General features: G+C 34.9%; 1 protein-coding gene across 5 annotated transcripts in view; it reads right to left on the minus strand.

The window, feature by feature from the left end:
• MAP3K7 (mitogen-activated protein kinase kinase kinase 7) overlaps nucleotides 1-27,064 on the minus strand; it is a 74,519-nt gene that overhangs the window by 19,397 nt on the left and 28,058 nt on the right. For 4 of the 5 annotated variants that reach the window (XR_004029327.1, XR_004029326.1, XR_004029325.1 and 1 more), the window contains exons 6-13: nucleotides 24,381-24,505; nucleotides 21,370-21,498; nucleotides 19,974-20,104; nucleotides 18,395-18,476; nucleotides 15,985-16,115; nucleotides 15,197-15,326; nucleotides 12,480-12,560; nucleotides 3,959-4,023 (exon numbers count right to left, since the gene is read on the minus strand). Coding sequence is in view for 2 of the 5 variants with exons in the window: in XM_003258342.4 (XP_003258390.1) it covers nucleotides 3,959-4,023; nucleotides 12,480-12,560; nucleotides 15,197-15,326; nucleotides 15,985-16,115; nucleotides 18,395-18,476; nucleotides 19,974-20,104; nucleotides 21,370-21,498; nucleotides 24,381-24,505 (874 nt within the window). In the remaining 3 variants the exon portion in view is untranslated. The remainder of the gene's footprint in view (nucleotides 1-3,958; nucleotides 4,024-12,479; nucleotides 12,561-15,196; nucleotides 15,327-15,984; nucleotides 16,116-18,394; nucleotides 18,477-19,973; nucleotides 20,105-21,369; nucleotides 21,499-24,380; nucleotides 24,506-27,064) is intronic. The other variant, XM_003258343.4, reaches the window with a different exon arrangement.

Consider the following 27,064-nt stretch of genomic DNA (forward strand, 5'->3'; position numbering starts at 1 on the left):
AGGGCCCGATGAGGCACACTGTGAAGAGGCCGGCATACAACATGGATTAGTATCTACTGTGTGCCCTGGTACTTTCACATCTGTTAAGAACTCTGGGAGGTGGGTGTTATGGTGCCTATTTGCAGATAAGGGTGCAGAAGCTCAGGGAAATTAAGGAACTTGCCCAAAGTCACATATTTGACTAGTAAAAGTAGATTATAAAGTTCATATGGAAATGTAATATGCCCACTTCTCTAAATAATCCTAACTGTATCATCTTGCAGTCGTAATTTTCACTGACTGCAGCCCCCTCTAAGGGAATTCTTGAATATAGATCTATACTGAATACAATTCCAGAAGGGGTATTCAGGCATTTATAAGAATGTATATTGTTTTAGTGAAACACAGAATGGCTCACCCAGGTGTATAAAACATAAATTTGTGCTGTCATTGGTAGAAATTTATTATCAAGATAGGCTAACCTTGTTCAATGATATGATACAGCTACAATTCATCATCACTTAACAACTATTTAAATAATTAATGACAATGCAGACTATTAGAAGCCAAAATACCTAAATGTAAGAGATCTAGGGCTATAACAGCATGCATCACATCTAGTTTCACATGCAAGTTAGAATGATTAAAGTATACAGTTTGTGTGCTTTGCAATCAGGTCTTGATTCAAAACCTGGTTATAGGAATTACTGGCAGTATAAGGAAGTAAGAGACTTAGGTCAGTTTCTCTCATCCTCACTTTACCTGGCTGGAAATGAGGTGAAAAAGTACCAACTTCACAGTACTAAGATCCTGATAACAGGATTAACATTCTGATAATGTATACTAAGAGCCTATCTGGCACAAAGTCAGTGCACAACAAATGGAAGCTGTTATTACTCTAGTTTTCTAATTGATTTGGGCATAAGTCTGATCTCTCCAAATGAGGTCCTTGCGGACTAGGCTTTATTGGTATTATCAAAGCCCTCTAGCCAAAGACCACCAGAAACACACCAATAGTGGAAAGAGCTGGGTTTAATATTTATTGCAGTGAAGGAGAATGCTTACCATGGGGCAGCATGGGGTGTCTCAGTAAGAGGGTTTTAGAAAAAGAATGTATTATAGGATTTAGGCTTTGGTTGAGTGATTTTGGGGAAACTCTAAGGAGGGGTTCGTTCCAGATTGGCCGCTGTCAGAGAGCAAGGGCAATTCCACAGGGAGGGCAGTCCAGAGTGAGGACCAAGCTGTAACTGGTAAAGAAGCAGCAGTCACTCTTAATAGCTGGGAGAGGACAATGTTAGATATTTTGTGGATGGCACAGTGACCTTGTTTTTGTCTGTGCTTAGAAAACATTCCGAAATAGTCTTGTTTCATCTCCTTTTATCACGGTCTCAGCATTATCTTGTCTGATGTTGGTGTTCTGAGAGATTATGTCCAATAAGACAGTAACATGGTCTAGCTGTGACAGCCAGCCGTTGAGAATAAGGCTAGCTACTAACAACAGTGAGGCCACAGTGTCAAACCAGTTCCCGGATGTCAGGGACTGCTTTTTCTTTCTCAGTATCTTTTCAAAGCTTCTAGGAAGTCACATCTATTGAGTGTTTAAAAAGCTTCCTGAATTAATGAAAAAACCATGTTTAAAAGTGAGTTGTATGTTGTAAGAATGCAATCTTTTAAGCCTATACTTATATCATTACTTTTAATTAAGAAGCTTGCTTCATTTACTATTCCTCTCAAATGGATGGCAACAGAAAGACAACCAATTTAATTTTAGTTTACAGATGGAAATTCTAAGTGGTTTTACTAAGATTATGTTTTGAGTCAAGAGCCATGGTACAATAAGTTTACTTTCCTCGACAAGATGGAATCACGCTTAGCCAGACTTCAAAAAGGATGGCACCTTCCAATTTTGAAAACACATATTGTGAATACTTTTCTTCTTCAAATGAATATCATCTTTGTGAGTAATTTAAAAGATTTAATGATCACTTATCATACATTTTTTGGGAGAAATGTTTTCATAGTACATTAGGATTAGTATTTGCCACTCTCATGCCAAGCTGAACATTAGGCATTTTAAGGTTATAACACAAATAATTTTGAAAGAGTGGATCAGTTTTAAAATGTGGCTACTGCCATATCAAACTCTCCCTCACCCCAAATCTTTCAGAGTGGTCTATGACAATTCCACAAATGACTGTCCCATACCCATAGTTGGCCTCAGTTCCAGTGTTTTACTACCTGAAGTTATTGTGAATTAAAAGGGTAACAACCAAAATCTCAAATAATGTGGAACTTGTGAAGAAATAAGTAAGACTTGGTGTGGGAAGATCAGTCCTGAATTATGGCAACACTTTTATTCTAGAGTCTACAGAAAAGCTTTCAAACTCGTAGCTGCTCCTGACATGTCTTAGGACAAGCTTCTCATTCCTAGTCAAACACTTAGCTAGAAGTTCTCATAACTGGAATATCAGTGGCAATAGTAAACAGAGTTTAAAAGGCTGAGCTCATCAAACCTCCAAAGAATCAAAGCAAATAGCAGATGTCAAACTGTCTGTTACTAAATGGGCTGATTAAAACTTTTAAGTATCTGAGGGGGAGAAAATGGGAAACTTCAGCTAAAAGTTCTGGGGTCTTACAAAAACAGATACACTGAAAAAAACTATCATTAAATAATGAAATCAAGATTTAGAGTCACTAGTATCACAACACATAATAAATTAATGTGTCTATGTAGATTTTATTTATATATGTGTTTATAAGCATTTTGTGAAATAAACATATTTCCAGATCTAAATGAAGATCATGGATATTCACCACTTAAATATTTGAAGTGGTTTTTGGTAAGTTGGTTAAATCGATGGGTATAAAAGGCTTTTTCATTAATGACTACAAAGAATCTCCCAAATTTTAAGTATATTATAAAAATGATATAATAATAAAATACCTTTTTAGGATGACAAGTACTAATACATATTATCATAAATTACATCAGATTGTTTATAATATATAAATGCTAAAATTTTATAAAAATATGGAACATGATATAATTTCATTACTTAATACTTAATAATTTAATACTTAATACTTCTTAGTATGTAATATTTTCATTACTTTATTAATTTCATTACTTTTATGCTGCTCTCATAAAACTTATTCTTGTACAGCTGAAAACAAACACCTTATAATTAATCTTCATTCATTTTACAGAATATAGTATATAATAAATTATATATGTCAAGTGTATCAATCTGAGTAACACAGAAAAAACAATGACTGAGCTACTTTTATATACCTGGTGGGTTAAAACTCTGCACTAATCAGTAATGGCTTAAATTATAACACTGTCTGCATCATCTGCAAAGCAGCAGTGATAAAGAGACAAGGAGAGTTTAGAGGAGGATCCAGAAATATAAACAACGAAATCTTAACCACTGGAATAGAAGCCTTTCGAGAGTTTACACATTTGCTTAGTAAATTGTTATCTTAAGGATATTTGAAAAAAATATTAATCCAGTGGATATGCCAAGTTAAAAGATATTAGAGTTCTCCACATATGCCAATGCCCTACGTGGCCCTAGAGGAGTAGCAACTTATTGGGGAAATGTTTACTACCCTTATTAGTAAAAAGGAGACATACTAATGATTCACTTTAAAGGACACTTTAATGATAAATTGTTAAATTATAAAATTGAATACTTATTAAAACATACATAAAACCATATGACATATATACAGTGCTAATGAACAATTTACTTTTCCATGGAGTTTAATAAACCTACTTTAATAAATTATCTTTCAAGTTAAATTAACAATGGCACCTATGTTTTTTCCCCCCTAAGCATTTAAGTTCAGGTGCAATGAATTTCTCTATCACAACTTTAGGTCAACTCATAAAACTAATTTTGCAGAGTAGATTACAGTGAATTCTTGATTTCTGCCTAGTATTCTTCCAAGATAGAAAATTTGAATGTTGTCTTACCTGACCAGGTTCTGTTCCAGTTACAGTCAAGTCTTGGATGGATCTACGTCTTGGCTGTCCGTTGCCTTTAAAAAGAAGAAAAAAAGTAAAATACTAAAATCTAGTCAAACAGACAAAAAGGGTGTAATTGCTACAGCAGAAAGTTGGAATTTGTTGCTCCTTGGATCTACACAAAATGTTTGTGGGGGAAAAAAAAGTGAGTTTATTGCTAAGAAAAAAAAAGAGAAAGATGTAAAGAAAGGAAGAGAAACAGCTGCAGTGTTTTAACTCAAAAGTTGCTGGTCTACAACTGACTATGTCCTAATACAATAACCACTTCTACCACATGAATAGCTGCTGAACTCTCTTCCACCATCTTCTGTCATGTGTTTAAATAGATTAATGCTTGGGGGCTGGGGCTGATGACGGCATCTATTTCAAGGGCCTTACGTTACAGTTTTTACAGCAAGACAGCTAGCAGGTTGTAAGACACAACTGACTTTAACTGGCAGCAATATCTTGTTCATTTCAGGGCCTAAAAGATGCTTAGGCTTAAATTTGTTATATTGAGTCACGCTTACTTAATCCCCATTAGTCTTTGTCAGAATCTAGTAATTTATTATTTGTGAACAACAACTCTTAATTTCCTACTGGATGTTAATAACTGTCACTCTGTTCTCAAATATACAGCTTGTTGAAATGGGCTATTGTGTTAATTCTGCTTTAGAAACTTCTATGCTTATAATTAGTTTAATTAAAAATCAATTTATGAAAGAATTCTACACATATAAGTCCTCAGCAAAACAATGAATTGAGCAATAGCTTCACTCAGCACTTTTATTTGGGAATAAGGCTGTTTATGCAGTATCTTCTAACATGAGAGATCAGCTGTCTAAAAGGAAACACCAAAATACTGAGTAACAGCTGATACAATACTCAAAATTCTTTTGACTCTGAAATCTGTATTATGTAATTTCTCAACTAGTGGGCAACACTTACAACATGTACTCACTCTAATTGTAGTTTCCCGATTAGTAGACAGAATTCATTCTTAAAATTTTAGACTTCCAGAATCTTTTGTAGAGACATCCTTTTAAAACCAATCAGCAATATAATTTAGCACCTTAACCCACATGACCCCATTATTACACTGCAGATAAACTAAAAGGACCTTACAATGGAATAAGAATGTTTAATAGAATAATATGTGTAATGAATATAAAAACTCAAATTTGTAACTCCTCTTGCAAACGTAAGACATCATCAGTTTTTTCCATTTTAAGCTGTTTTATAATCCTTTGCATAATCTAAATTCACATTTACTTCAAATTTCATTTTATTCCAAAAATTTCAACTTTTCATTACAAACTAAAACAACAAAACTGTGCATTTATTGAATTAGACCCACTAGATTACTTTTATGAATACTTTCAACTACCCCTGTTTCCCGAGGACAAAAAAGACCCCCACAACCATGACTAATAAGCAATTTTAGGCACATTTCATTCAACACACTTATTCTAAAATTAGCGGTGATGAGACAGGCTTGTAAAAGTGTCTGGAATTCTCTTTTCAGATTAGCAACACAGCAACATTTGTGAATCTGAGGAACCACCCAACACATGTGTCTATAAACCATTACATCACCATTGCAATAACAACAAAAACAACTTAAATTTAGGTGGAAGGATAGGAGAAAAGGGAAGTAAAAACTTTTAAGGAAGTAAGGTAAAGAAGAGCTGACAGTTAACAAATGCCATAAAATGAGAAATCTTTAAGCTACTGCATGAATCAAAGCAAGCAGTATTAGGCAATGCATTTTAATTAGCACAACCATGGCAGAAACCATCTGGCAGATAGTTCAGACAAAGCAAAACAGGATTGCAATCAACAAATACTTGTTGCTCCAATATTAAATTTTAAGTCATAATTTAGAAATATGAATGTAAGAAAAATCACCCTCCTATTACTTCAAATGAAAATTACTGGGTGTGTTCTCAGTAAATTTGAATTGATTCTGAAGTTTTTTGCAACTGAATACTAATTTAGACATTCACTCATTTTACCTTTTTTGGTCCTTTGATATGTACATACCTATATTATACATGGTAGTGTAAATGGAAAAAGTAGTAGAAATGAGGACAGCATGATGTAAACAGATGCCTGATCAAGGAATCTGAAACCTGCATATGCTATCCTGAGTATTTCATTCTGTAATGAATTCTGGAACGTTCATGTCTTATAATAGAGAACAAATTCCACTTTTTAGAAAGACTTCTAAGAATACATCACATTGCCAGTGCATACTAAATCTGCACTCCTGCCCCCCACAAATAGAAAGCAACTTAGGGGTCACTTCCATTCTTTTTACAGTAATGTCATTAAGACAGAGCCCCTCTTCCAAAAAGCTGCTCTTTTAAGTACAACTGATTTCCTGAGCTGGTATTTAAAAGTTATCCCGGGGTTCTTCCAGAGACTGCTGGCTTAGGTCCCAGACAGCCACTCCTGTAATTTTTCTTATCAGTTAAGCTCATAGTTTTCCTTGACTTACACTACTCTTATTTTGCACTTTAAAACTTCCCAAAGACTGTCTTCATGTAAGAATCAACCCTACATTTTCCTGGAGACTTCTCTTAACCTAAATGTTAGAAATTTTGAGATTCACAAGTTTTGAATATTACAAATTACGGGACACCATTCTCTTCATGTGTAAAATACCCAAGATTTAAAAAAATGCATAGCATGATACAGTAGCATTACATTACTGCTTCATGGTAAACTGAACATGTAATTTTAAAATATATGTTCTAATTTAGGCTGCCAAAGTTTCATATTTCTTTACTAATTTCAACAAATTCTGGCTCTTTCACTGGAAAGGTCTGTCAGGTGGTTTATTTGCTTTCCAATAAACCAGCTTTATTAGGTTAGAGTTGAATTTTTTAGATTACAAAATGTGATCTTGGTAGACTATATAATATGGCAGAAAGGCCACCTAAATATTCATTATAAAGTTAGATTAACTTCCCTATTTAATTTGCCACAAATAGAGAATTTTATTGAAAGTGAGGTGGCTATACACAGAAACTAGTACAGCACATCTTAGTATAGCACCCCTTAGCCCTAGGATCCCTATCAAAGGCTTACATCTGCTAATGACACTATCTGTGCTAGGTAAGAACTTGCCAGATCTAGAAAAACTCAATTCTTTCTCTCTTTGCCTCTTCATATTGGTGCTGCAGTAGTTTGGAGGAAATATTTAATAACTTACATGCTTCCAGTTAAAGAAATGTTTACAAACATTAGTTATCGACCAGCTCTTGAACCAAATATAGTATTAAAAAAGTGATATTTTCGGCCGGGCGCGGTGGCTCACGCTTGTAATCCCAGCACTTTGGGAGGCCGAGGCGGGCGGATCACGAGGTCAGGAGATCGAGACCACGGTGAAACCCCGTCTCTACTAAAAATACAAAAAAAATTAGCTGGGCGTGGTGGCGGGCGCCTGTAGTCCCAGCTACTCAGAGAGGCTGAGGCAGGAGAATGGCGTGAACCCGGGAGGCGGAGCTTGCAGTGAGCCGAGATTGCGCCACTGCACTCCAGCCTGGGCGACAGAGCAAGACTCTGTCTCAAAAAAAAAAAAAAAAAAAAAAAAAAAAAAGTGATATTTTCATCCTGGTGGAGAAAGCAAAATAGTGCTTAGGTGTCCTTGAAAAGTATCTCTGCTTCCAGTTGTTTAAGCATTCTATAAAGCCCTCCCCACCTAGATAATTTATTTGCCAATAACCTGACATTTGAAACTTCTGAAGGAGGGCAACAAGATACAAGTATTAGAAGCCTAACTAACCATCTATTTTTCTGTTAAAATGTTTGGGCCTCTCTACATTCTACTTACTCCAATTTACTACTTATCATACTCTTAGTAAAAAGCCAATATACAATAGAGCTAAACGTCCTTGACTGAAATTAAAAGCGAATACGCGTTTTTTATTCAGTTAAGAGATCTAAATGCAGCTGAAATCATAAGGACACCTAAGGTTTCTTTTTAGCTTTAAGAATGATATTACAAACAATAAATATCAATTAAGTTCAGGCTCTTCAGGAAACTAGGCAAAAATCTTATCTATTTCAGTAAGATCTGACTCAAAAACATTTGTATATTCAATCTTCTTTTGCATATCCTTAAGAACAGTATGTAAGACAGAAAATCCTCTTTGGTCAAGGCATTTTATTGCTCTTGAATGTTATGCCATATTATTTTAGGCTTAAAAATAACAAAAGGTACACTAAAGCAACACTGTTCAAGGTTCTCAAATTGAAGCACTTCAAGGCAATGTTCATCTGTAGAATGGATGGTTTTCAAGTACTTGAAATCAAGCATTATAATCTAATCTGAACTAAGAAATAAATTTAGAATTATCTATGATGATATAACAGCATTAAAAACGTCTGTAATTTAGAAAATTTTACTTTTGCATATCACATTTGGGAAACTCACTTCACTTTATAAAAGCAATCAAGCCGGTGTGAACCATGTACAACAAATTTTATATCAGAGTAGAAGTGCAGAAGACTAATATTTAATTAAATCTTTTATAGGTGGTAAGTATATATGTATGACAGTATTTTTTTCCAGTAGATTTTAGAATGCATTATAATTACAGTTTATTTCCTTAAATGCTATAACTACTCACACAAAGGCTCCAGAGCAGAACCGCCCATCTTCCATTATTGATGCTACAAGCATGAAAAAAAATTCGCTTTCTTAACTATTTATTCTCTTACTCTACATGTTAAACTGAAATTGTTCCTCTTTTTTTGTAATAGTTAGGCATTCCACCTGTTCCTCTTTGACATTTGGATTTTTAAAAGAAATGTAAAATTTAGGTATTCTTCTGACATCAGATAAACTGCATTAGAATGTCTTATATAGTTTCACAATCACAATAATCTATTTCATTTGTGTATTTGAGATGAAGATGGGTGAAAAATAGATTCTTGGAAGCTTAGATGGTGACAAAAAGAAAATACGGGAAAAAGTAAAGAAAATCCATGAAAAACAAAGATCTGTGTTCTTACTGCCCTTATTAAAGTCCTAGAACAAAAAAAATCTAGAAAAACTTCAAGGAATCCAATAATCTGCCACCCATTCCCTTTTCTTCAAACATAAGTGTAACAAATTAGATGTACTGGCTGAAAGGGAGAAAGGATATGGTTTTTAAAACTCAAGTTTTAATAAAAAACATTTAAGAAAATCTATTTCTTTTCTCAAAGTCCCTTCCAACTTATCGGCAAGCAAATGCATTAGAAAACTGTAGTTCAAATGGTCTGAATATTGGGCAAGAAACTTCCACATTTACATTTACTTTACTTAGGTAGCACACTGCTACTTGGCAGGACCTTCTCTGCAAAGGAAGATTCAGCAAAATGTCACACATTCTACTGGTAATTTGCTCTTAGCTGCGTGTCTTCCCTGGTAAAAAGGTGCCAGGCTAATCTATAAAGCTCACTCTTTTAAGGGCGGATCGACAGTGGAAAGAAGGAAGGGTTACCATACAAAAGTTTGCCCGTTCTTCTTCAGAGCCAGTAATATGGTGGAAGAGGTATAAAAAATTGTACAGTCTGACCCACAGGGAGTCCTAAGGTATTAAAGGTTAATTTCTGTATGATCTGAGAGACTACTAAATTGATAAATACTGCTGTTTTGCTAAGTTGCTTTTTCTTCCACATTTGACTGATGGCATAGTATACACATTTTGAAGAGCAAGCAAAAAACAAGATTACAAGATTAGGGTCTTTGCATTTCTTTATCTATGACTAGGTTAGAGATTTTAGTGACTATAAAGATATATATACAAAACCTTTTTGTGATGCTTGAAGGATTGCTCTTATTAAGAGAGGTAGTTCATTCCAAGAAGTACATTAGACTCAGTATATTACACTTGGCCAAAGGGAAGTATTAATGAAACTCTTATCCATATAAATAAGATTTTTAAAAAGCTATATTTAAAAAGAATGCTTGCAATTGGGTTTCAATGCTAATTAAACAGTTTGAATATATCAAGAAGTATTTGCTAACACCATAAAGCTTGTGGGAAATCCACTTAGAACTAAACAATTTCTAGAAAGTATTAAGAAATTTTGGAAATTAGGTATCACCCTTCTTTACAATTAAAATGCACGTAGGAAATTTGAGATATTCCCAAAGGGTGGGCAGTATTTTTATATTTAATTTAAAAACATTACCTATGAGCACATTCATGATTGGCTTTTATGTCCACTAGTGGCAATTCTACAGCTTGTATTCTTCTATTAAAGAAAGTGCACTTGAGTAAGTTAATGTTTGATATCTGAGGGGGGAAAAGCCTAAAAAGAACATTTAATAAAAGGTATTACTGAATAATATTTTCATATGAATAGCACTGCTACTCTGGCAATTAAGAGAATTAAGGTTACCTGATTCCATAAGGGCCCAATGTCATAAAAGAGGATCTCCCTGGCTGAAGAGCTCTCCTTAATGTGAACACTAAGAGAAAGCAAGAAGAAATTACTCTAGTTTCTCTGACTTAAACAAAAGAACAAAAAATGGATGTGATTTGGAGTCAGAAGATCTGGGTTGGGGTCCTGGCTATGATTCTGGAAAAACCACTAAACATCATCAGATCTAAGTTCTTCATCTGTTAAGCAGCTATAATTTCATCTGATAACCTAGTTATAAGATTGTATGAAGGTAAAATAAGATGTACTTTAAGCTACTTTGTAGGGCACAAAGAACATCTAATCAGGGGTTTTCAGCCTCAGCACTGTTGACATTTTGGGCTGGATCATTCTTTGTTGGAGAAGACTGCCTGGTACACATCAGGATGTTGAGCAGCATCCCTGGTCTCTGCCCACTACATGCCAGTAGTACCTGACAGTTGCAAACTATTATTCTTTCCTTATTTTTCTCTCCCCCATTATCTTATATAGTATGGGCTATACTGCCATATATAAATTTATTCTTAATGCTTAGTCATAAGATTATACTGCCATCTGTCTAAATTTTCCTGATTCCCTCAAACATTTAAGGGAAGCACAGTTCAGCAGTATGTAAGTTTAAATGCTTCCACCTCTTAAAAATACGTCCCTTACACACAGTACCTTTCAGCATGGAGGTAAACTGGTCTCCATGTAAAATGACCTCTTTGTTAATTTCTAAAGCAGTCCAGATTCAATAAATAAAAATTACCATGTGAAAAATGGGTTAACTATACTCTTTGAATAGCAATAGTAATGATGCTGTAAAATAAGAAACCACTTTGATAACCAGGGAAAAATTAATATAAAATAGTTTTATACAGACAAAATGGCACCTAAGAATTGTGTAATTCATATTTTTGTATGCTAGTTCCTCACCAGTGGAGGTGCTCAATAGGTCTGTTCATTTATTTAATAAACATATTTATTAAGCACTATGTTAATATGCTTAATATGTGAAGCACTGAGCCAGCAACTGCTGATACAATCAATAATAACCAACAACAACAACAAAATAATGCACAAAGATATGGATTCTGTCCTCACATAGTTTTCAGTTTAGTAGAGGAGAAAATAACCATTAAGTATTCAACTAGAATATCAACACTGCTAAAAACACAATCACAGGCAAAGGACAGCCTGCCGAAGAATTCATCCAACTTACATTCATGAACGTGTGTGGAAAATATGTATTTCCTTATCAAGATTTTGGGTAAAGAGATAGAGAAAAACCTAAAGGGATAAATAAATGATAATTCTGATAATACATTAATCAATACTGAAGGTCAATATGCCATTTAAGTTTCCATTAAAAATGGTAACATATTCCTCTATGAAATGATCACCATAAGAAATAAAGCAGTTTACCAATTTTAGACACTAAAGTACCATGTGTAAGTTAGGTATAAAAACATGTAATTTATGAGATTCTCCTGATAATACACAAAAATCAGAATTGACCAATTATTTTACATGATTCTTTGGCAAGATACCCTGCAAAACAGCACATCTCATTTAGCTTTACTTTTTGTTTTCTAGGTTAAGGCAAAATGCTATTTAGCGACTCTCTTCTCTCAACTTCATATTCACTTGCTACCAACAGAAAGAGGTTAGGATAGAAAGTCTAGAGGGGACCCAAAAAGCAGTAACTGAGAAAGGAAAGGAGCCAAGGAAAATAACAAATTTTAATTAGTTGTTTCCTCTTTCTGTTGGGTGCCAAAAAGGTCTGGGTTTAGCTCATGTGCTCACTTAAAAGTAGAGAGGAAGTTGGTAGAATTCTGGGTTGGTGTTCTCCCTTCTCCAAAAAGGTTTACTTTCTCTTCTATTTTATCCTCATGTATTGTAGATCAGAGGTATCTTTTCAAGACTGCTTCAGAATAAATGTAGTTTTTCAATCTGTCTCCCTAATTACTGCATGCAAGGTATCCATTTTCATGTCTTGTAAAAATTGGAGCAAGAAGCATTTTACAAGTACCAGGGATCATTATTCCGGTTCCACAGCTATTAGACCAACTCAGGTGGTCTATGATACCTGATATGACGATCTCAGGGACATCCAGAATGTTGCCAAATGAAGCGGTTTTACGGTGGCCCCGTTTAGGCTTGGAATAGGCTGCAAAAACACATATATACAGTATACATGCAAACAACCACAAACAGTAACACGGAAAATGATTAACTACAAAAATAGACTCATTTTCAAATAGTTCATGTTAATAACATTTCATGCAGAATGGCATGCAGAACTACCTAACTGTTCATCCATGCTCAGAAAAGGTGAGATTAAAGAGCAAACAACTACCAAATACAAGATGTTTTACATACTGGTTTTAATTAGCAGAAAAAAATAAAAAGAACAGAGACAAAGCTGCAGGGTAATGAGGAAGCAAAATTTCAAATATATTCATAGAAACAGTCTACTTAAGTGAAATCACTGGTATGTGATGGGGGTGGGGGAACGAACGAGGAAAGGAAGAAAGGTGTTAAAAAGTAACTTGTCGTATTTGTTTTAATTACACAAACACAGGAATATATGTTCAAGTTAGGTGTTTCTTGAAGTGTGCTATAAAGTAAAATTCAGTGATTAAATAATAATTATTGAATCAAAGTGTGAAATGTATATGCTTTTGTAATCATACTTATGCATATTTCTAGTAAACCAAATATTTACTATATTTTGCAAAGTTTAGGGTACATTCACAGTAAACACAAAGTCTGTCAAAAGGCTGGAAAGTATGACTCTTTCCAAGTAAGACAATTCATGAAAAAATTTAAATTGTGTAAAACTCAAAGGATGTACAATAGCATTTGTTCTACATTTAGGCAAAAAAAGATAGGGTAATTTTAATGTGTGTGGTTATCCTTCTAGCAAAGTCATTTCTGTAAATAATAATAAAAAACCAGTGCTTGACTAGAAATATGATACTAGCAAAGACATGAAACCATTATTATAACAATTTTCAGTTTTGAGACAGCAATTAGTATGTGGCAGATCTATCCTGAATAACACCCCTGAAGTGAAAAGGGTTCCTCAAAGTATGAGGGTATGTCCTGGTGAGTAGGGTTCATCTGACACTACAGTGAGACAACCCTGCTCCAAAGAAATACTTGTGACTCATGAAGACTCATGGGCTTGTCAGTGGCTGGTGACTTCTACTCAACTTGATAGTTTCTGAAGACCCATCTGTGGCAGACACAGCTATCTTCTGCCAGTCTCTACTCTTCCCTTCTGTTTTAGCAATAGTACTCTGATTTTATTTAGGACAGAAAAGTCATCACATAAAAGAGGGCCGATCTCCTCTTCCCTTAGAGCTACGTGTAGCCATTCGACTGTGTTACTTTGACCAATGACGTGTGGACGTTGTTAGGAGAGGCATCTGGGAATGTTCCTTCAAAGAACTTGGATGCCTATTTGCCCTGCCCCCATGTCTTCCTTCCTATTGCCTGGAATGTAGAAGTGATGAAATGGAACTTTAACAGCCATTTTGGAGTGCAGGATAACTTTGAGAATGGAAGCTATACAATAGGGATTACAGCACAGAAATAGGAGACCAGTTACCTCAAGATCACACAGCCCACTCCCTCCAGACTTGTTTATGTGTGAAAAATAATGCTTATGTGTTATAGACAGTTATTTTGGATATTCTGTTATATCTAATGGATTCTAATACTAGCTGATAAAATCAATGATCATGACTAGTTGAAGACAAGTATAGTATGATGGTCCATCTTGACAACTTCTTTCTGAAAAGAGCTCCACACACAATGAATATTCTATTTAGAAAAAAACCAAGTAAGTGAAAAAAAGACCTAAGAAATTGGTTAGCTAAGTTAAAAAAGATGCAAATACACATGAAAATATACATTTATACACATATATAGTTAAAAGATGGGGTAAATACACACAAATGTTAAGTGTTTATCTCTGAGTGGGGTAATTATGTAAGTTTTTTTGGCTTGTTTACATTTCCACATTTTCCACAACAGAAATGTGTTTACTTTTAAAATCAGCTCCCCCTGATCCCTGGAAAGAATCAGCAAAAAACCAAAAAAGTCCAAATTAAACCAGCATTACTAAAATGAAACCTGGTCAGAGAATTAGGTTGTCAGTTTACTTAAGTAACAAAACATGTAATTGTTTTTGTGCTGACCAGTTCTTCCATGACTAATAATTTTAAGAACTGAACAATGGAATTTAAATGCTAGCTTTTTCAAGATCCAATAAAATTATGATATTTTATTTTACAATTTAAAAAATTAACCACAACCAGCTTAGCTATTATTTTGTCACTGGAATGAAGAAGCCGATAGAAGGTCAAATCATACATGGATCTGGAATACATTTTTCTGTTAAATTTGAAACAAAATATTTGCTATTATTTGAGTTCAGCACAAAAATCTAGTAGTATCACTCAAAATCCCCAAAATATTCTGGTTTTGGCAGAATTTCAATTTCTCACTTAGACTTTCAACTCAAGTTTGAGCAGAAAGAATTATATTTGATAAAATCTGTAAATGAGGAAGGCATACTTTCTCATCCAAATAATTTTACAAGTCATACTTTCCTTATTTGGAATTTGAGATAAATGCATAAATTATTGCTAGTAACTTAGAAAAATATATTGTAAACCTACTTCCTATTTTAAAAAAAATACAAGACACACACAAAAAACCTTTGACAACTGAAACTACCATGGCCAAAAAGGCTTATATACATTTTCACTCTTCAGACTTGTAGTTCCTTTTTACCTGTGGTTGCAGCGATCCTAGCTTCTATTTCAGACATGTCAGCACTCATCCTCTTGCCCTCAGAGGTTGGGGGTAAGCTGTCCACACTGCTCCCACGGGAGGCTCCCAAGCTTAAACGTCCAGATTCACTCTGTTAAAATTACAGTCAATCTGAATTACTGAAGTTCTTTAGATTTAGCAATCTTAGGCAACCTAAAACGAGGAAGATGGCAAGTGGGGTTCTGATAGATCCTGTTCTGCTCTGAAAGGAGAGGGAAGTTTGCACGAGAGGGAGCTACAGGGGTAAGGGAAAGCAAGCTGCAGATACTGTCTTTATGAAAGGGCAGTCACTAGAACTGGGGGCTAAAAGCCCCAATTATTCATTAACCTAAATGCCTCAGGCAAAATGAATAAACTCACTTCTTGAAATATTTTAAAAAATCAACAATGGCAAGAATATAATAAATCTGAATAGCATTAAATGATAGACTTAGGACAACTCCTCTAACTGGGCAGCGTGGCCAAAATATACCGATTTTACATTTTTAACCATCAACCATTACATTTAGGGATGATTATAGATAGGGATTTAGAGTTGGCAAAAGTAGCAATCATTAGAAGGAAAAACCATTTGGTAATAAATGGTAGGAGAATCTCATTACATGTCTCTATTTGTAAGCTCTTTTGTATGTTTCAGGAAGAAAATTCAGGATTTATAAAATAGAAGATGGTAAATAATTAATTTCAGCTAGTATAATATTGTGACTACTGGTAAGGTTATCAGTTTTACTTGTAATAACACAACAAACCTGTTGCTTTGCCTGATTTTTCAACAATTTTGATTCTAAGCGCTTAATAGTATCATTTGTGGCAGGAACTTGCTCCATATTAGTGTCGCTTTTGTTACTCGTATTTGTAGAAGCAATGTCCATGAATGAGCCTAGGAAAAACAGAAACATTTATGACTAATGGTTGGAAATAATACAAATGCTTCGCTTAGTATTATGTAACTTACATTCTTTTATAAACTAGTCAGGCAGGAACAGAAATAAAATAAGACTTTTCAGGCTAATGAAGATATCCAAACAAACCCATTTTAAGTGAAACTTAAGGATAGCACAAAAAAGGAACCAAGATGCCTAAATAGTCTTCTAATAGTCAAGAATAACTTAAGGTTTTTAACCTGAGCTAGTAGAAGAACTGAGGGCTATTAATTGAGATGGGGAAAGACTACACGAAGAGTGAGTTTGAAGGAAGTATCAGGAACTCAGTTTGGAAAATATTGAGTTTCTAGTAGATGTAAAGGAAGTAGTTGGATATACGAGTATAGAGTTCAGGTATAAGATGGAAAACATTATGAGCCAACAGATGGTATATAAGGCCATAATACTGGATGAGGTTACCAAGGAAATGAGTGCAGACAGATAAGTGAAGAAGCCAAATGACCAGGCCCTGGGCACTCCAACATTTCTAGGTTGGGGAGATGAGGAATAACCAGCAAAGAAAACTGAGAACAGATGGCCAGAGACGTAAGATGGAATCTAGGCTAGTATGGTATCTCAGAGGCCAATTGAAGAAAGTGCTGTCTGTAAGAAGAAGAAAGTAACGAATTAGGTCAAGTGTTACTGAGAGTCAAGATGAGAAATAAAAATGATTCCTTAAATGTAGTGATGTAGAGATAACTAGTGACCTTGACAAGAACAATTCTGAAGTGCTGGCATAATATGTCTGAATGGAGTCAGCTCAAGAAAGAAGGGGAAAAGAGAAGCTAGTGAATGCAAATACAGACTACGTATGTTCTAGGAATGATCCAGTAGAAAGCTAAAACTGATGATGCAAGAGACAGGGGAGAATTGCTCAGAAGAGCAGATGGGATATAATGCACAGGCAGAAAGGTACACCTTTGGCCAGAAGTATGGATAGTTTAGCCAGAGTAACAGAAGAAAGCAGAGTAGATGGGCACAGATGTTGTCGAAGCTGTCTTCCGATTACTCCGATTTTCTCAGAGAAAGAGCAAACAAGATCAGCTGAGAGTGAGGAGTGGCGAGGAGGTGTTTGAGGAGGGGCTACAGTATAAAATTAAGACATATAGGAGGAAAGAGATGAACTACAATATAGTACAACTGTCCAATAGCACTAAACATGCATGTGAGGATAGTAAACCTGTGCTATCTCCAGCCACACTCAGCAGCACTGGTACAGGCAAGGAGTAAGCCGAGTGTCAGCTTTTATTAGGCTTGTGGTTTAGTCAAGCAAGCTTGAGAGAGACGCTAGAAAGATGAAAATTATTCCCGAAGGAATTATAATAGTTGATTGGAATTAAGTGGAGGGAGAAAGAAAAGAGGACCTAAGAGGACTGAGGACCAGCAAAAAGGTGGGAGGCTCAAAAAATTCAAGGTCACAGTAAGGACATGAAGAGAGGGTTTGGAGGACGTGGGAGACACAAATGATAGAATTTTAGAGAAGTACATTTTAGAATTCAGAGCAACTCAGAATATTTTCGGTAAAACTGGAATTTGAGAATAACTAGCCAAACAATAAACCATCTTAAAATAAATAAAACTATTCTTGAGGGGGGAGAAATAGATCAGTAAAAGTATTTGTCAATAAATGCAGGGTAAATACGTGTGCATATAGACACACACATATCTTTTAGTTTTAATTAATAATGAAATGCTTAAAATGCCACTATATTTTGAGAAGTACAATATTTCTAAGTTACAGTATTATTTCTATTATCTTTTTGATGACCACAAATTACATGTCCCACTACTACTTCATATTTCGGAAAACTAAGGAACTTTTAACATAGCTTCTTAAATCAGAGTCTCTGTAGAAGAGAACAAAAATTAGGGTGTTCATGATGAAGAAATGTGTTAAATACATTTACAATAATTTCTAATACTACTTGATCTAGTAGTATCCATGTAAAAGTTATTTTTCAAGTTAAGAATGACATTCACTGTAATACAATGTGCCATCTTTTTATTCATAATTATGTAGGAATTCCAAGACTTGGAAGCAGGTCTTCAAAAACTCTTTAATCAGGGTACCTACATGAAGAATGGCGCACCTGTAAACTCAAATTGCAGTCAATCATATGAAATGAAGGAATTAAAATGCAAATGGGGACATTATTCATTACTTCTTGATTATAATTTCATGGGAATAGAGACGAAAGAAAAATCAAATCAATACTCTTCCAATCTATCCATTTACCTGTACTGGTGGCAGAGTTGCTCTGTCCTTCATCTGAATACTGACAAGGATACTGTAATGGCTCATCTGCTCCTGGAAAGTACTATATATAAAAAAGTAAACCACAGCTTAAAATTTCCTTAATACAAATTAAATCCTGTTAATGTTTTATTTTCCCTAAGGTATATACTAAATTTGTAGGTGCCTAAGTTTTTTATTTTACAAAGATTACAATAATGTACTCTTGGATTTCAACTTTGATCAATGCCATGCACCTACCTAAGAATCTAGCTTACATTGGAGTCTAGATAGTCTTGAAGAAAACAGCAAATATTTCTCTAGAGAAACATATGAAATAAAATAGTATCATTTCTCATAATTATATAAAACATACTCATGTTCTCACAGTAGTGATGTAAACTTCCGGTGATTGTTAGTCTGATGACTGAGACTAGTATACCATAGAATAATTGTTAGAACATTTTAAATATTAAGAGGATAGATTATGAATGTCTTTCTACAAACTGGAGGCATAATACTCAAAGTATATGCTGGACAAAAATGTTAGAAGTTAGAGAAAAAAAGGAAACGTATTCTTCTCAAATTAGACAAAGCACAGAGAAGCAAAATTACAACTTCGATGACACATATCCCAAAGTTTTAAGTAATCTGACTACAGAGACTAAGTTGTTTTCTTATGCACACACCTTTAGGGCCTAGGGTTCTATATATGACTGGTATCTAAATATGATGGTAAACTTTTAGTAGAATAGTTCAAGCTGCTTTGCCTAAGAAATTTTCAATAGATTGAATAAACAACGTTTTACCATTTAGGAAATCACTTAGTCTGTATTTAAGGAGATTGTAAGATTCTTCTACTGAACAAATTGTTCCAAAATTCAGGCACTTTCATAGATATGTGAACTTTGTAAAGCCAAGATATCACTTCACAGTTTTTGTTAAAGTACCAAAAACCAGAGGCATAAAATATTCCAAATAATTATAAAGGCGCTTGATTCATAGACTAGGAAAATTTGATAATCATTTAAAAGGGTTCTTCTAAACAGAAGAAAGTTTAACTTTTTACTGGGATATAAAAACCTGAAAATAGGCCAAATAGTAAGTCACTCAAATAAATGTGTCTGAGAATGCAACCTATTGCCTTGCATAAATGACTAAATGCTTGATGAAAATTGGTATCAGAAAAATGTAAAATTTAGTTTATCATGTATTGAAGTCATAATATTAATATAGCCAAGTCCTGTGATGGCTTTAGAGACCATCTATTTCAGTCTCTCCCACATTACAAATGAGGCAACAGGCCCAGAGACAAACACACTTGTCCACTAATGTAAGCAAAAAGAAAAAAGCAAGTCTAGAAACCTAGTCTAGCCATCTTTCCAGTGATAAAGAACTAGATTTTCCCTCTCAAAATAATGTTTCCTCTTCTGACTATGAGTAATAAATGCCCATTCTCACTTAGAAAACATAGTAATATATAAAGCAGAATATAGTAATAACATCCCTTTTAAAATTCCATTAAAACTCAGCACATATTAAATTCCCCTAAATCCAAAGCCCCTCAAAAGAAGGATTATACCCGCATCAAGTGAGTCATTATTTTCACAATTTCCTCCATTGAAGGGCGCTGGGAAGGATCTTTAGACCAACAACGAGTCATCAGGCTCTCAATGGGCTTAGGTAAATTTTTGATCAGTGGTGGTCGAGTACCTACAATTGAAAATTAGAGGAAGGGGGGAAGAATGTATTTACCCAAAGAATGATGCAAACTCTGTACATATTTCCAAAGTGGTATTTATTTTATAGATCTTGTAGTTTAAGATATATAACTTGGAGTAATAAAAGTGCTTTGTAATTTTATCAATTAACAAGTTAGTTCTTTTATTCTTTACTTCACGGACATTCAATTATTTACTGACAACTGATAGAAAGCAAGCTGTCCTGGTCAAGGCTGAACAGTCTCCACAATGATACTAATGGTAGTAATATTAAAGGCAGTATAGGAAACTGGTAAAAACAGCTAAGATTACTCAGATGATGGTACTGTTTGATAAATTTATGAATGACCTAAACAATTAGGCAGACATTTGTTTTTATACTTGTGGAATAATGTAAAAAATGGCCATTAGTCACGATTATAAACAAGGCATAGAAATGAAATAACTAAGAGTGGCGCTAAAGTTAAGAAGGTAAGTAATTTTCCTTCATGAAAAGCTATTTTCCCAAGCAAATGTAAAGTAACTTTACTAATGAAGAGGATGCATTCTAACATCATATGTGGTTAAAAACAACATTACCAGAACTATAAAAGAAACAGGACGGATGCAAGGACATTGAGTCCGTAAGTCAATATGACTTAAGATATGAGCATTCAAGTCAGAAGCATCTGGATTTGAATCCCAGCTCTACCACTTACTAATCTTGTGACCTGAAGCAAGTTATTAACCTCTCTAGGCCTCAGTTTCCTAATCTGTAAAATGAGGCAACAGTACTCACCTTCTAAGGGTGGGTGAGAATATAAACAGGAAAAATATGTGAAGCATTATTATTCTTTGCTTTTTCTCCTTGATGAGGCCCTTGCTTCTTCAGGAGAAAAGGGCTATAACTCTTCAGTTATATTAACCATGTCAGAGATTTTACGTATGTATTTTTTAATTTTTTCCAGGATCCAGCCTGATGCTTCTCCCTAAGAGAGAGCCAACTGTCTAGGTTGTGTACTGATGGCCTTTCCCTAATCAGCGGAGCCAGTGAACATCCTCAGCCACATGTGGAGATCAGGACTACTCTCAATCCTGCTCTGCTGGACTCTGGGGCAGGGACAGGGCAGAGTCTGATAATAGTAAAGTAGTCTCTTAACAAAGAATTGTACATTTCGATGTTAGAGATAAATGATATTCTTTAGGGAGGGGGACAGGAGTAGTCTTCCAAGTAGAAAACACAAAAAGTACATTTAAGAAAAATTTCTTTTTACGAACCATTATGAACAGCCCACATGATTCGGAAAGCTGGGCCACCAATCTCATCAAAGGGTTTCCGACGGGTTATCACTTCCCAAAGAATAATACCCCAGCTGAAGACGTCACATTTTTCACTGTAATTACTACCTAGAAAAAAAAAAGGTAGTATATAACCTAAAGACTATTTTTCCACATGACTTACAGAAACAATGGCTTAAATTTTGAGAATGGGTACCATGGATAAAAATGAGGCTGTCACATGTAGAACTAAGAAACTACTCTTTCTGAAGTACTTTGTCTTTCCAACAAGTATATTTTTAAATGAATTATCAACAATACACTAAAAAAATCTACTTCAGAAACTCAGTTATTTTCTATCTTTTCATCAAGAGGCATAGGACTTGACTTTTATGTATTTAGACTGATACTTTCTCTGGGGCAGAGTATGAAACATCTGTACATTCCTTTATGTTGTTTATTATTATTTTATTCTGAGACAGGATCTCACACTCTCATCCAAGCTGGAGCTCAGTGTGGCCTCAAACTCTTGGGCTCAAGTGATCCTCCTGAGTAGCTGAGGCTACAGGCATGTGCTGGCACAACTGGTTAATTTTTAAAATTTTTTGTCATGGTCTTGCCATGTTGCCCAGGCTGGTCTCAAACTCATGGGCTCAACTGATCCTTCTGCTCTGGCCTACCGAAGCGCTGGGATCACAGGCATGAGCCATTGTGCCTGGCCTCCTTTCTGTTACATTTTAATCTTAAATTTTCTTCCCATTCTCTGACGGACAGCACTACTCTGCCATCAAAGCAGAAGAACTTTCTAATTTAGTATTACAGTTTCTTCCTCAATATATGGTGAAGGGAAATTCTTAATTTGTAAACTTAAACATAAGTTGTAAGTAATGAAAATTATGGATAACCCGAGTTATACACCAAAAATTTACAAACTAAGTAGGTGGTTGAATCAGCACAATAAGCACCCTTCATAATCTCCCAAAAACAAACAAAAACTCAACCCACTGTAAGAATGAACAATTATTATAGTTATAGCTTTACATGCTAAGCAGTACACTGTAATATAGCACTACGACCATGCTACAATCTAATTTGGGCTACAGGTTGACTGACATCTTTCAGAAATGAAGAAACTTACACAGCCTAACAGTCTGCATTTTGTTGCTCTAGACAATTAAGGATTGTCTAGAGCAATAAAATTAATCTTTTGTATAAACAAATCTTTTTGCTCTCCACATATAGTAACATTAGATCATTTTAACTCACATAAAGGTATATTAAATAAGTAAATAATTTTAAAACAATGTCAAATGTATACATTCTGTATATGAAACAGGAGACATTATTTAATCTTGTGTAATATAACACCCGATTATCCATTTATTATTAAATTGAATTTTAGGGCAAAAGAGCTCCACTCAGGTGACTAGTTGCATTGCAATTTCTCTTCCTCTGGGGTGGCTAAAAACAAACAGAAAGCCCTTTAAAGTCATCAAAACTAAAAGAAATAAGCTATAACCGGAGTCTGATTAACTGAATGTATCTGAATTTTATGGGCATTCACACTTCCTAACATACAAATCACACACCTTCATTTCAGCTTCTTTCATTTAAGATAATTTGATGTTTTTATACAGAAACCTAGCATATAATTCACAGACAACTCTTTTAGAACTTCCGTGACATATGGAGGTATAAAAGAAGGTAAACATATAAGCTTGACATTTATTTGTAATTCTTAGTATCTTATTTCTGTCCAATTACTTGCATTCTTTTTTTTTTTCTGAGACGAGTCTTGCTCTGTCGCCCAGGTTGGAGTGCAGTGGCCCGATCTTGGCTCACTGCATGCTCCGCCTCCTGGGTTCACGCCATTCTCCTGCCTCAGCCTCCCGAGTAGCTGGGACTATGGGCACCCGCCACCACGCCCGGCTAATTTTTTGTAGTTTTAGTAGAGATGGGGTTTCACCGTGTTATCCAGGATGGTCTCGATCTCCTGACCTCATGATCCACCCACCTCGGCCTCCCAAAGTGCTGGGATTACAGGCCTGAGCCACCGCGCCCGGCCTCTTGCATTCTTTTTAAGGCATCCTCATTTAAACTTTAGGGCTCTCAATTTTTTAATTGCTAGGAAATCAATACAAAAGTACCGTTAATTCTCATTATTCCTGGTATTTATGTTCTATAAAGTTTCTGAGAACACTGAATTAGTGAACACTGAATCATCACTCCTAGGGAAAATACAGGGGTAGGTTCCTGTGTGCCTCTGGTCACCACGTTTTTGTCAACTGATCAATATATAGCCTTGTTTCATGTGTGTTTCTGCTTAAAGACACCTTATGCATATATACTGTTGATTTATTACCATTGAACTCATAGCCAACATTTCTGTAACTCATGCCTGAATGAAGATAATTTAACACATGTATATTGTCTATCATACATCATAGCCTTCTTGTACTTAGGCAGTACTATGCTTGAGGGCCATTTTAAGTAGCAAAATTACCAACAAAAATCACAAAAATGAAAAAGGGCTCTAAACAGTACAAAAAGGACACCTGCTTACAGCATGAGAGCTGAAACAAGATGGAAGAGCGTTGTCTTGTTCAACCTCAGCTGGGAACATGTGTTAAGATGACTCAAAATTTGCACTGCTCAGCGCATGCACACTGTCTGCGAATACATGAAAGCACTGTCTGCAAATAACCATGAAAGCACCATGAGTATTAATTTTGGGGTTACAAATAAAGGTTAGCAAATAGGAAATTTTGCAATTAAGAAATTGGTGAACAATGAGGATCAACTGTACATATGCTTGAACTTGCAGAGAAGATTTAAATCTTACTATAAAATTTAGGATATAACACTATATTTAATATCCCCTTAGATTTCATTGTATACTTTATGTATTATGCAGAAATAAAACCATGGAAATGGGGAAAATCTATAAAAACATACTGAATTCACAAGGAGTGAGGGAGATTATCAAACATACCATACTTTTGCCATTTTACCTTCAAAAACTTCAGGTGCCATCCAAGCAGCACTCCCCTTGTTATTGGTCATGTGTGTCTGAATGTCACAGGCTGTACCAAAATCACAAATTTTTAGAACTGTCCCCCCTGCAACCAGCAGTAAGCTGTTTAAAAAAACAAAAAACATCAAAAGTTACAAGGCCAACATTTTATTCTACAATAAAAGAAGAGACATATGTGGAAATGGAAAAGGTTAAGCAAAATGAATGTTACCATTCAACTTCTGTGAAATGACTAATTTACTTGGTCACTATAAAAGCCTGATAGTTCAGAGAAATATAAGCAAAAATTAATTGACGATAACCTAGCTCTCTTTGGAAGGCTGCTAGACTCACATTCTGATGTCTTCATCTCTAGCTCCAAAATCTTTCCTGATCATACTTCTCTCCGGCCAAAATAAAATGTGGGGTTTAAAAAACTTCTATTAGGTCAACATTATGGTATCCTGAAATGGGAGTTTAATCATAAATATGTATTACTTAAAAAATAGTAACACTATATAATTGAAAGAAAATAAGCCAATATAGAAGGAAAAAGTCTTTATTTTGAAGATACTTCTAAAAATGTTCAATCCCAAAATCATTTTTGTGCTTAGACTATGTATATGTGGGAGAAATACAAATCTATTATAGCTAAAATGACCTAATGAGAGATTTCTGGAAAATTTTCTGAACTTAAGATTTGGACTTTCCTAGGTGTACTATTACCCAACTACAGTCACCAAGTAGCATACTCTTACTTACAAGGTTTTGCTTTTCATGACAAACAGAAATAGAAATGGGTAATATAATTTGCACCATCATCACATTGTAGTAATATCCAATAGCAGTACATAGGAATTCATTTTAATTACAAGTTTTATAAACTTTTTATATCTGGAGAGATTATTTGGAAATTTCTTCTCTTTTAGTCCAATGTGACTAAAATAAGTCAGATAAACTACTATGCACAGTTCCATAATACCAAAAAGACTCTCATAATCATTCCAGTGAAAAGAATGCTAAATGCAGTATACCTCTATATGTACTTCAACAAAACTTTTTTCCTGCATCTCAATGTTCTTGTTCAAACTCTTATACTTTTTACCCAAGAAAATTATAAGAACTCTGTAACTAGTTTCCTTGTTTTATACTGGTATATTCAAGATATCAAGATAATTTCTGATGATTCAAGATAACTTTCCTGAATGAGTTTTATGGTAGTACTCCTTTACTCGATTTCAAAAGTTCACCAGCCTTGAACAGGAAATTCAAGGCTCACTGAAATCTGAACTTAAATTATCTTTGTAGGCTTACTTTCACATTGTTAAGATTAAAAACTCATTTTAATTTCTAATGTACATGCGAATAAACTTGCAAAAGATAAAATACAAGCACAAGCACAACTTGATAGTGTATAAAACACCTCCCTAGATCATCAGGTACCTTTTTTAGATACCATTTTGAGGAACTCTTCCTGACCACAGAATCTGTAGGTTTTCCATTGACAATAAGATATAGCAGGTATTGGCCGGGTGCAGTGGTTCAGGCCTGTAATCCCAGCACCTTGGGAGGCTGAGGAGGGCGGATCACGAGGTCAGGAGATCGACACCATCCTGGCTAACACGGTGAAACCCTGTCTCCACTAAAAATACAAAAAATTAGCCAGGCTTGGTGGCACATGCCTGTAGTCCCAGCTACTCAGGAGGCTGAGGCAGGAGAATTGCTTGAACCCTGGAGGCGGAGGTTGCAGTGAGCTGAGATCCCACCACTGCACTCCAGCCTGGGCGACAGAGTGAGACTCTTGTCTCAAAAATAAAATAAAATAAAATAAAATAATAAAAATAATAAAAAAATAAAGATATAGCAGGTATTCATGTATGTCCAATTGTATATAAAAGCCTAGCCATTCCAAAGAATTTCTTTCACCCAGTACTTTCTGAATTAGAATCAATTCTGATTCTGAAGTCCAACTTGTATACCAAGGGCTCCAAAGATGATTTGCAAGATGAATCCAATCATGGAGAGGCCTGGAATAAATGACCTAGACCAGACCTTCTGTAAATATGTTAATGGTATTTATTAGCAAAAGGAGAATCTCTATCTACAAATGATTTTAGAAGGATATATCTGGTCTAACTAGGTTGATTAAATAAACCTAAAATTTATGGGGTGTAGTTGGATGAAGATTAGGGATAGTCATTTAAACTGTGTAATTAGTGCAATGTAAAAGATGTTAGAAAATGGAAATGACTTCCTTTTGTAAGATATTTCTCCATATATTGTTCAATAACTAATCATTTATTCCAAAGCCAAAACACATTGTAACGAGGAGAAAAGGGGTACTTTTGGGTGTTGTATCAGATGCGTTCAGACTCTTTTAGGAAAAGAATGCTTTGGCTGTATCTGATGCTTGCCTATATCCTTTGGATCATTTGTCAATTTGTTGCTGGTTAAGAGCTGTGATTCTCATGAGTTTGCTTTAATAATTCAACTCTGTTAACATAGTGGAAAAAGGATGACTGAATATTCACAACCAAGAAAAAAAAGGCTAAGTGATTTCTTCATTAGTTAAGGCAGGTAACTAAGATAATAGCCTCAGGAAAACATTATTTTATCAGTGACCTGGGGAAACACAAATCAGTTTAAGTTTGGGAGCAGAGATAAGATACACTAGCAAGAACA

The sequence above is a fragment of the Nomascus leucogenys genome, chromosome 3 (assembly GCF_006542625.1).
Source record: "Nomascus leucogenys isolate Asia chromosome 3, Asia_NLE_v1, whole genome shotgun sequence".
Lineage (NCBI taxonomy): Eukaryota > Metazoa > Chordata > Mammalia > Primates > Hylobatidae > Nomascus > Nomascus leucogenys.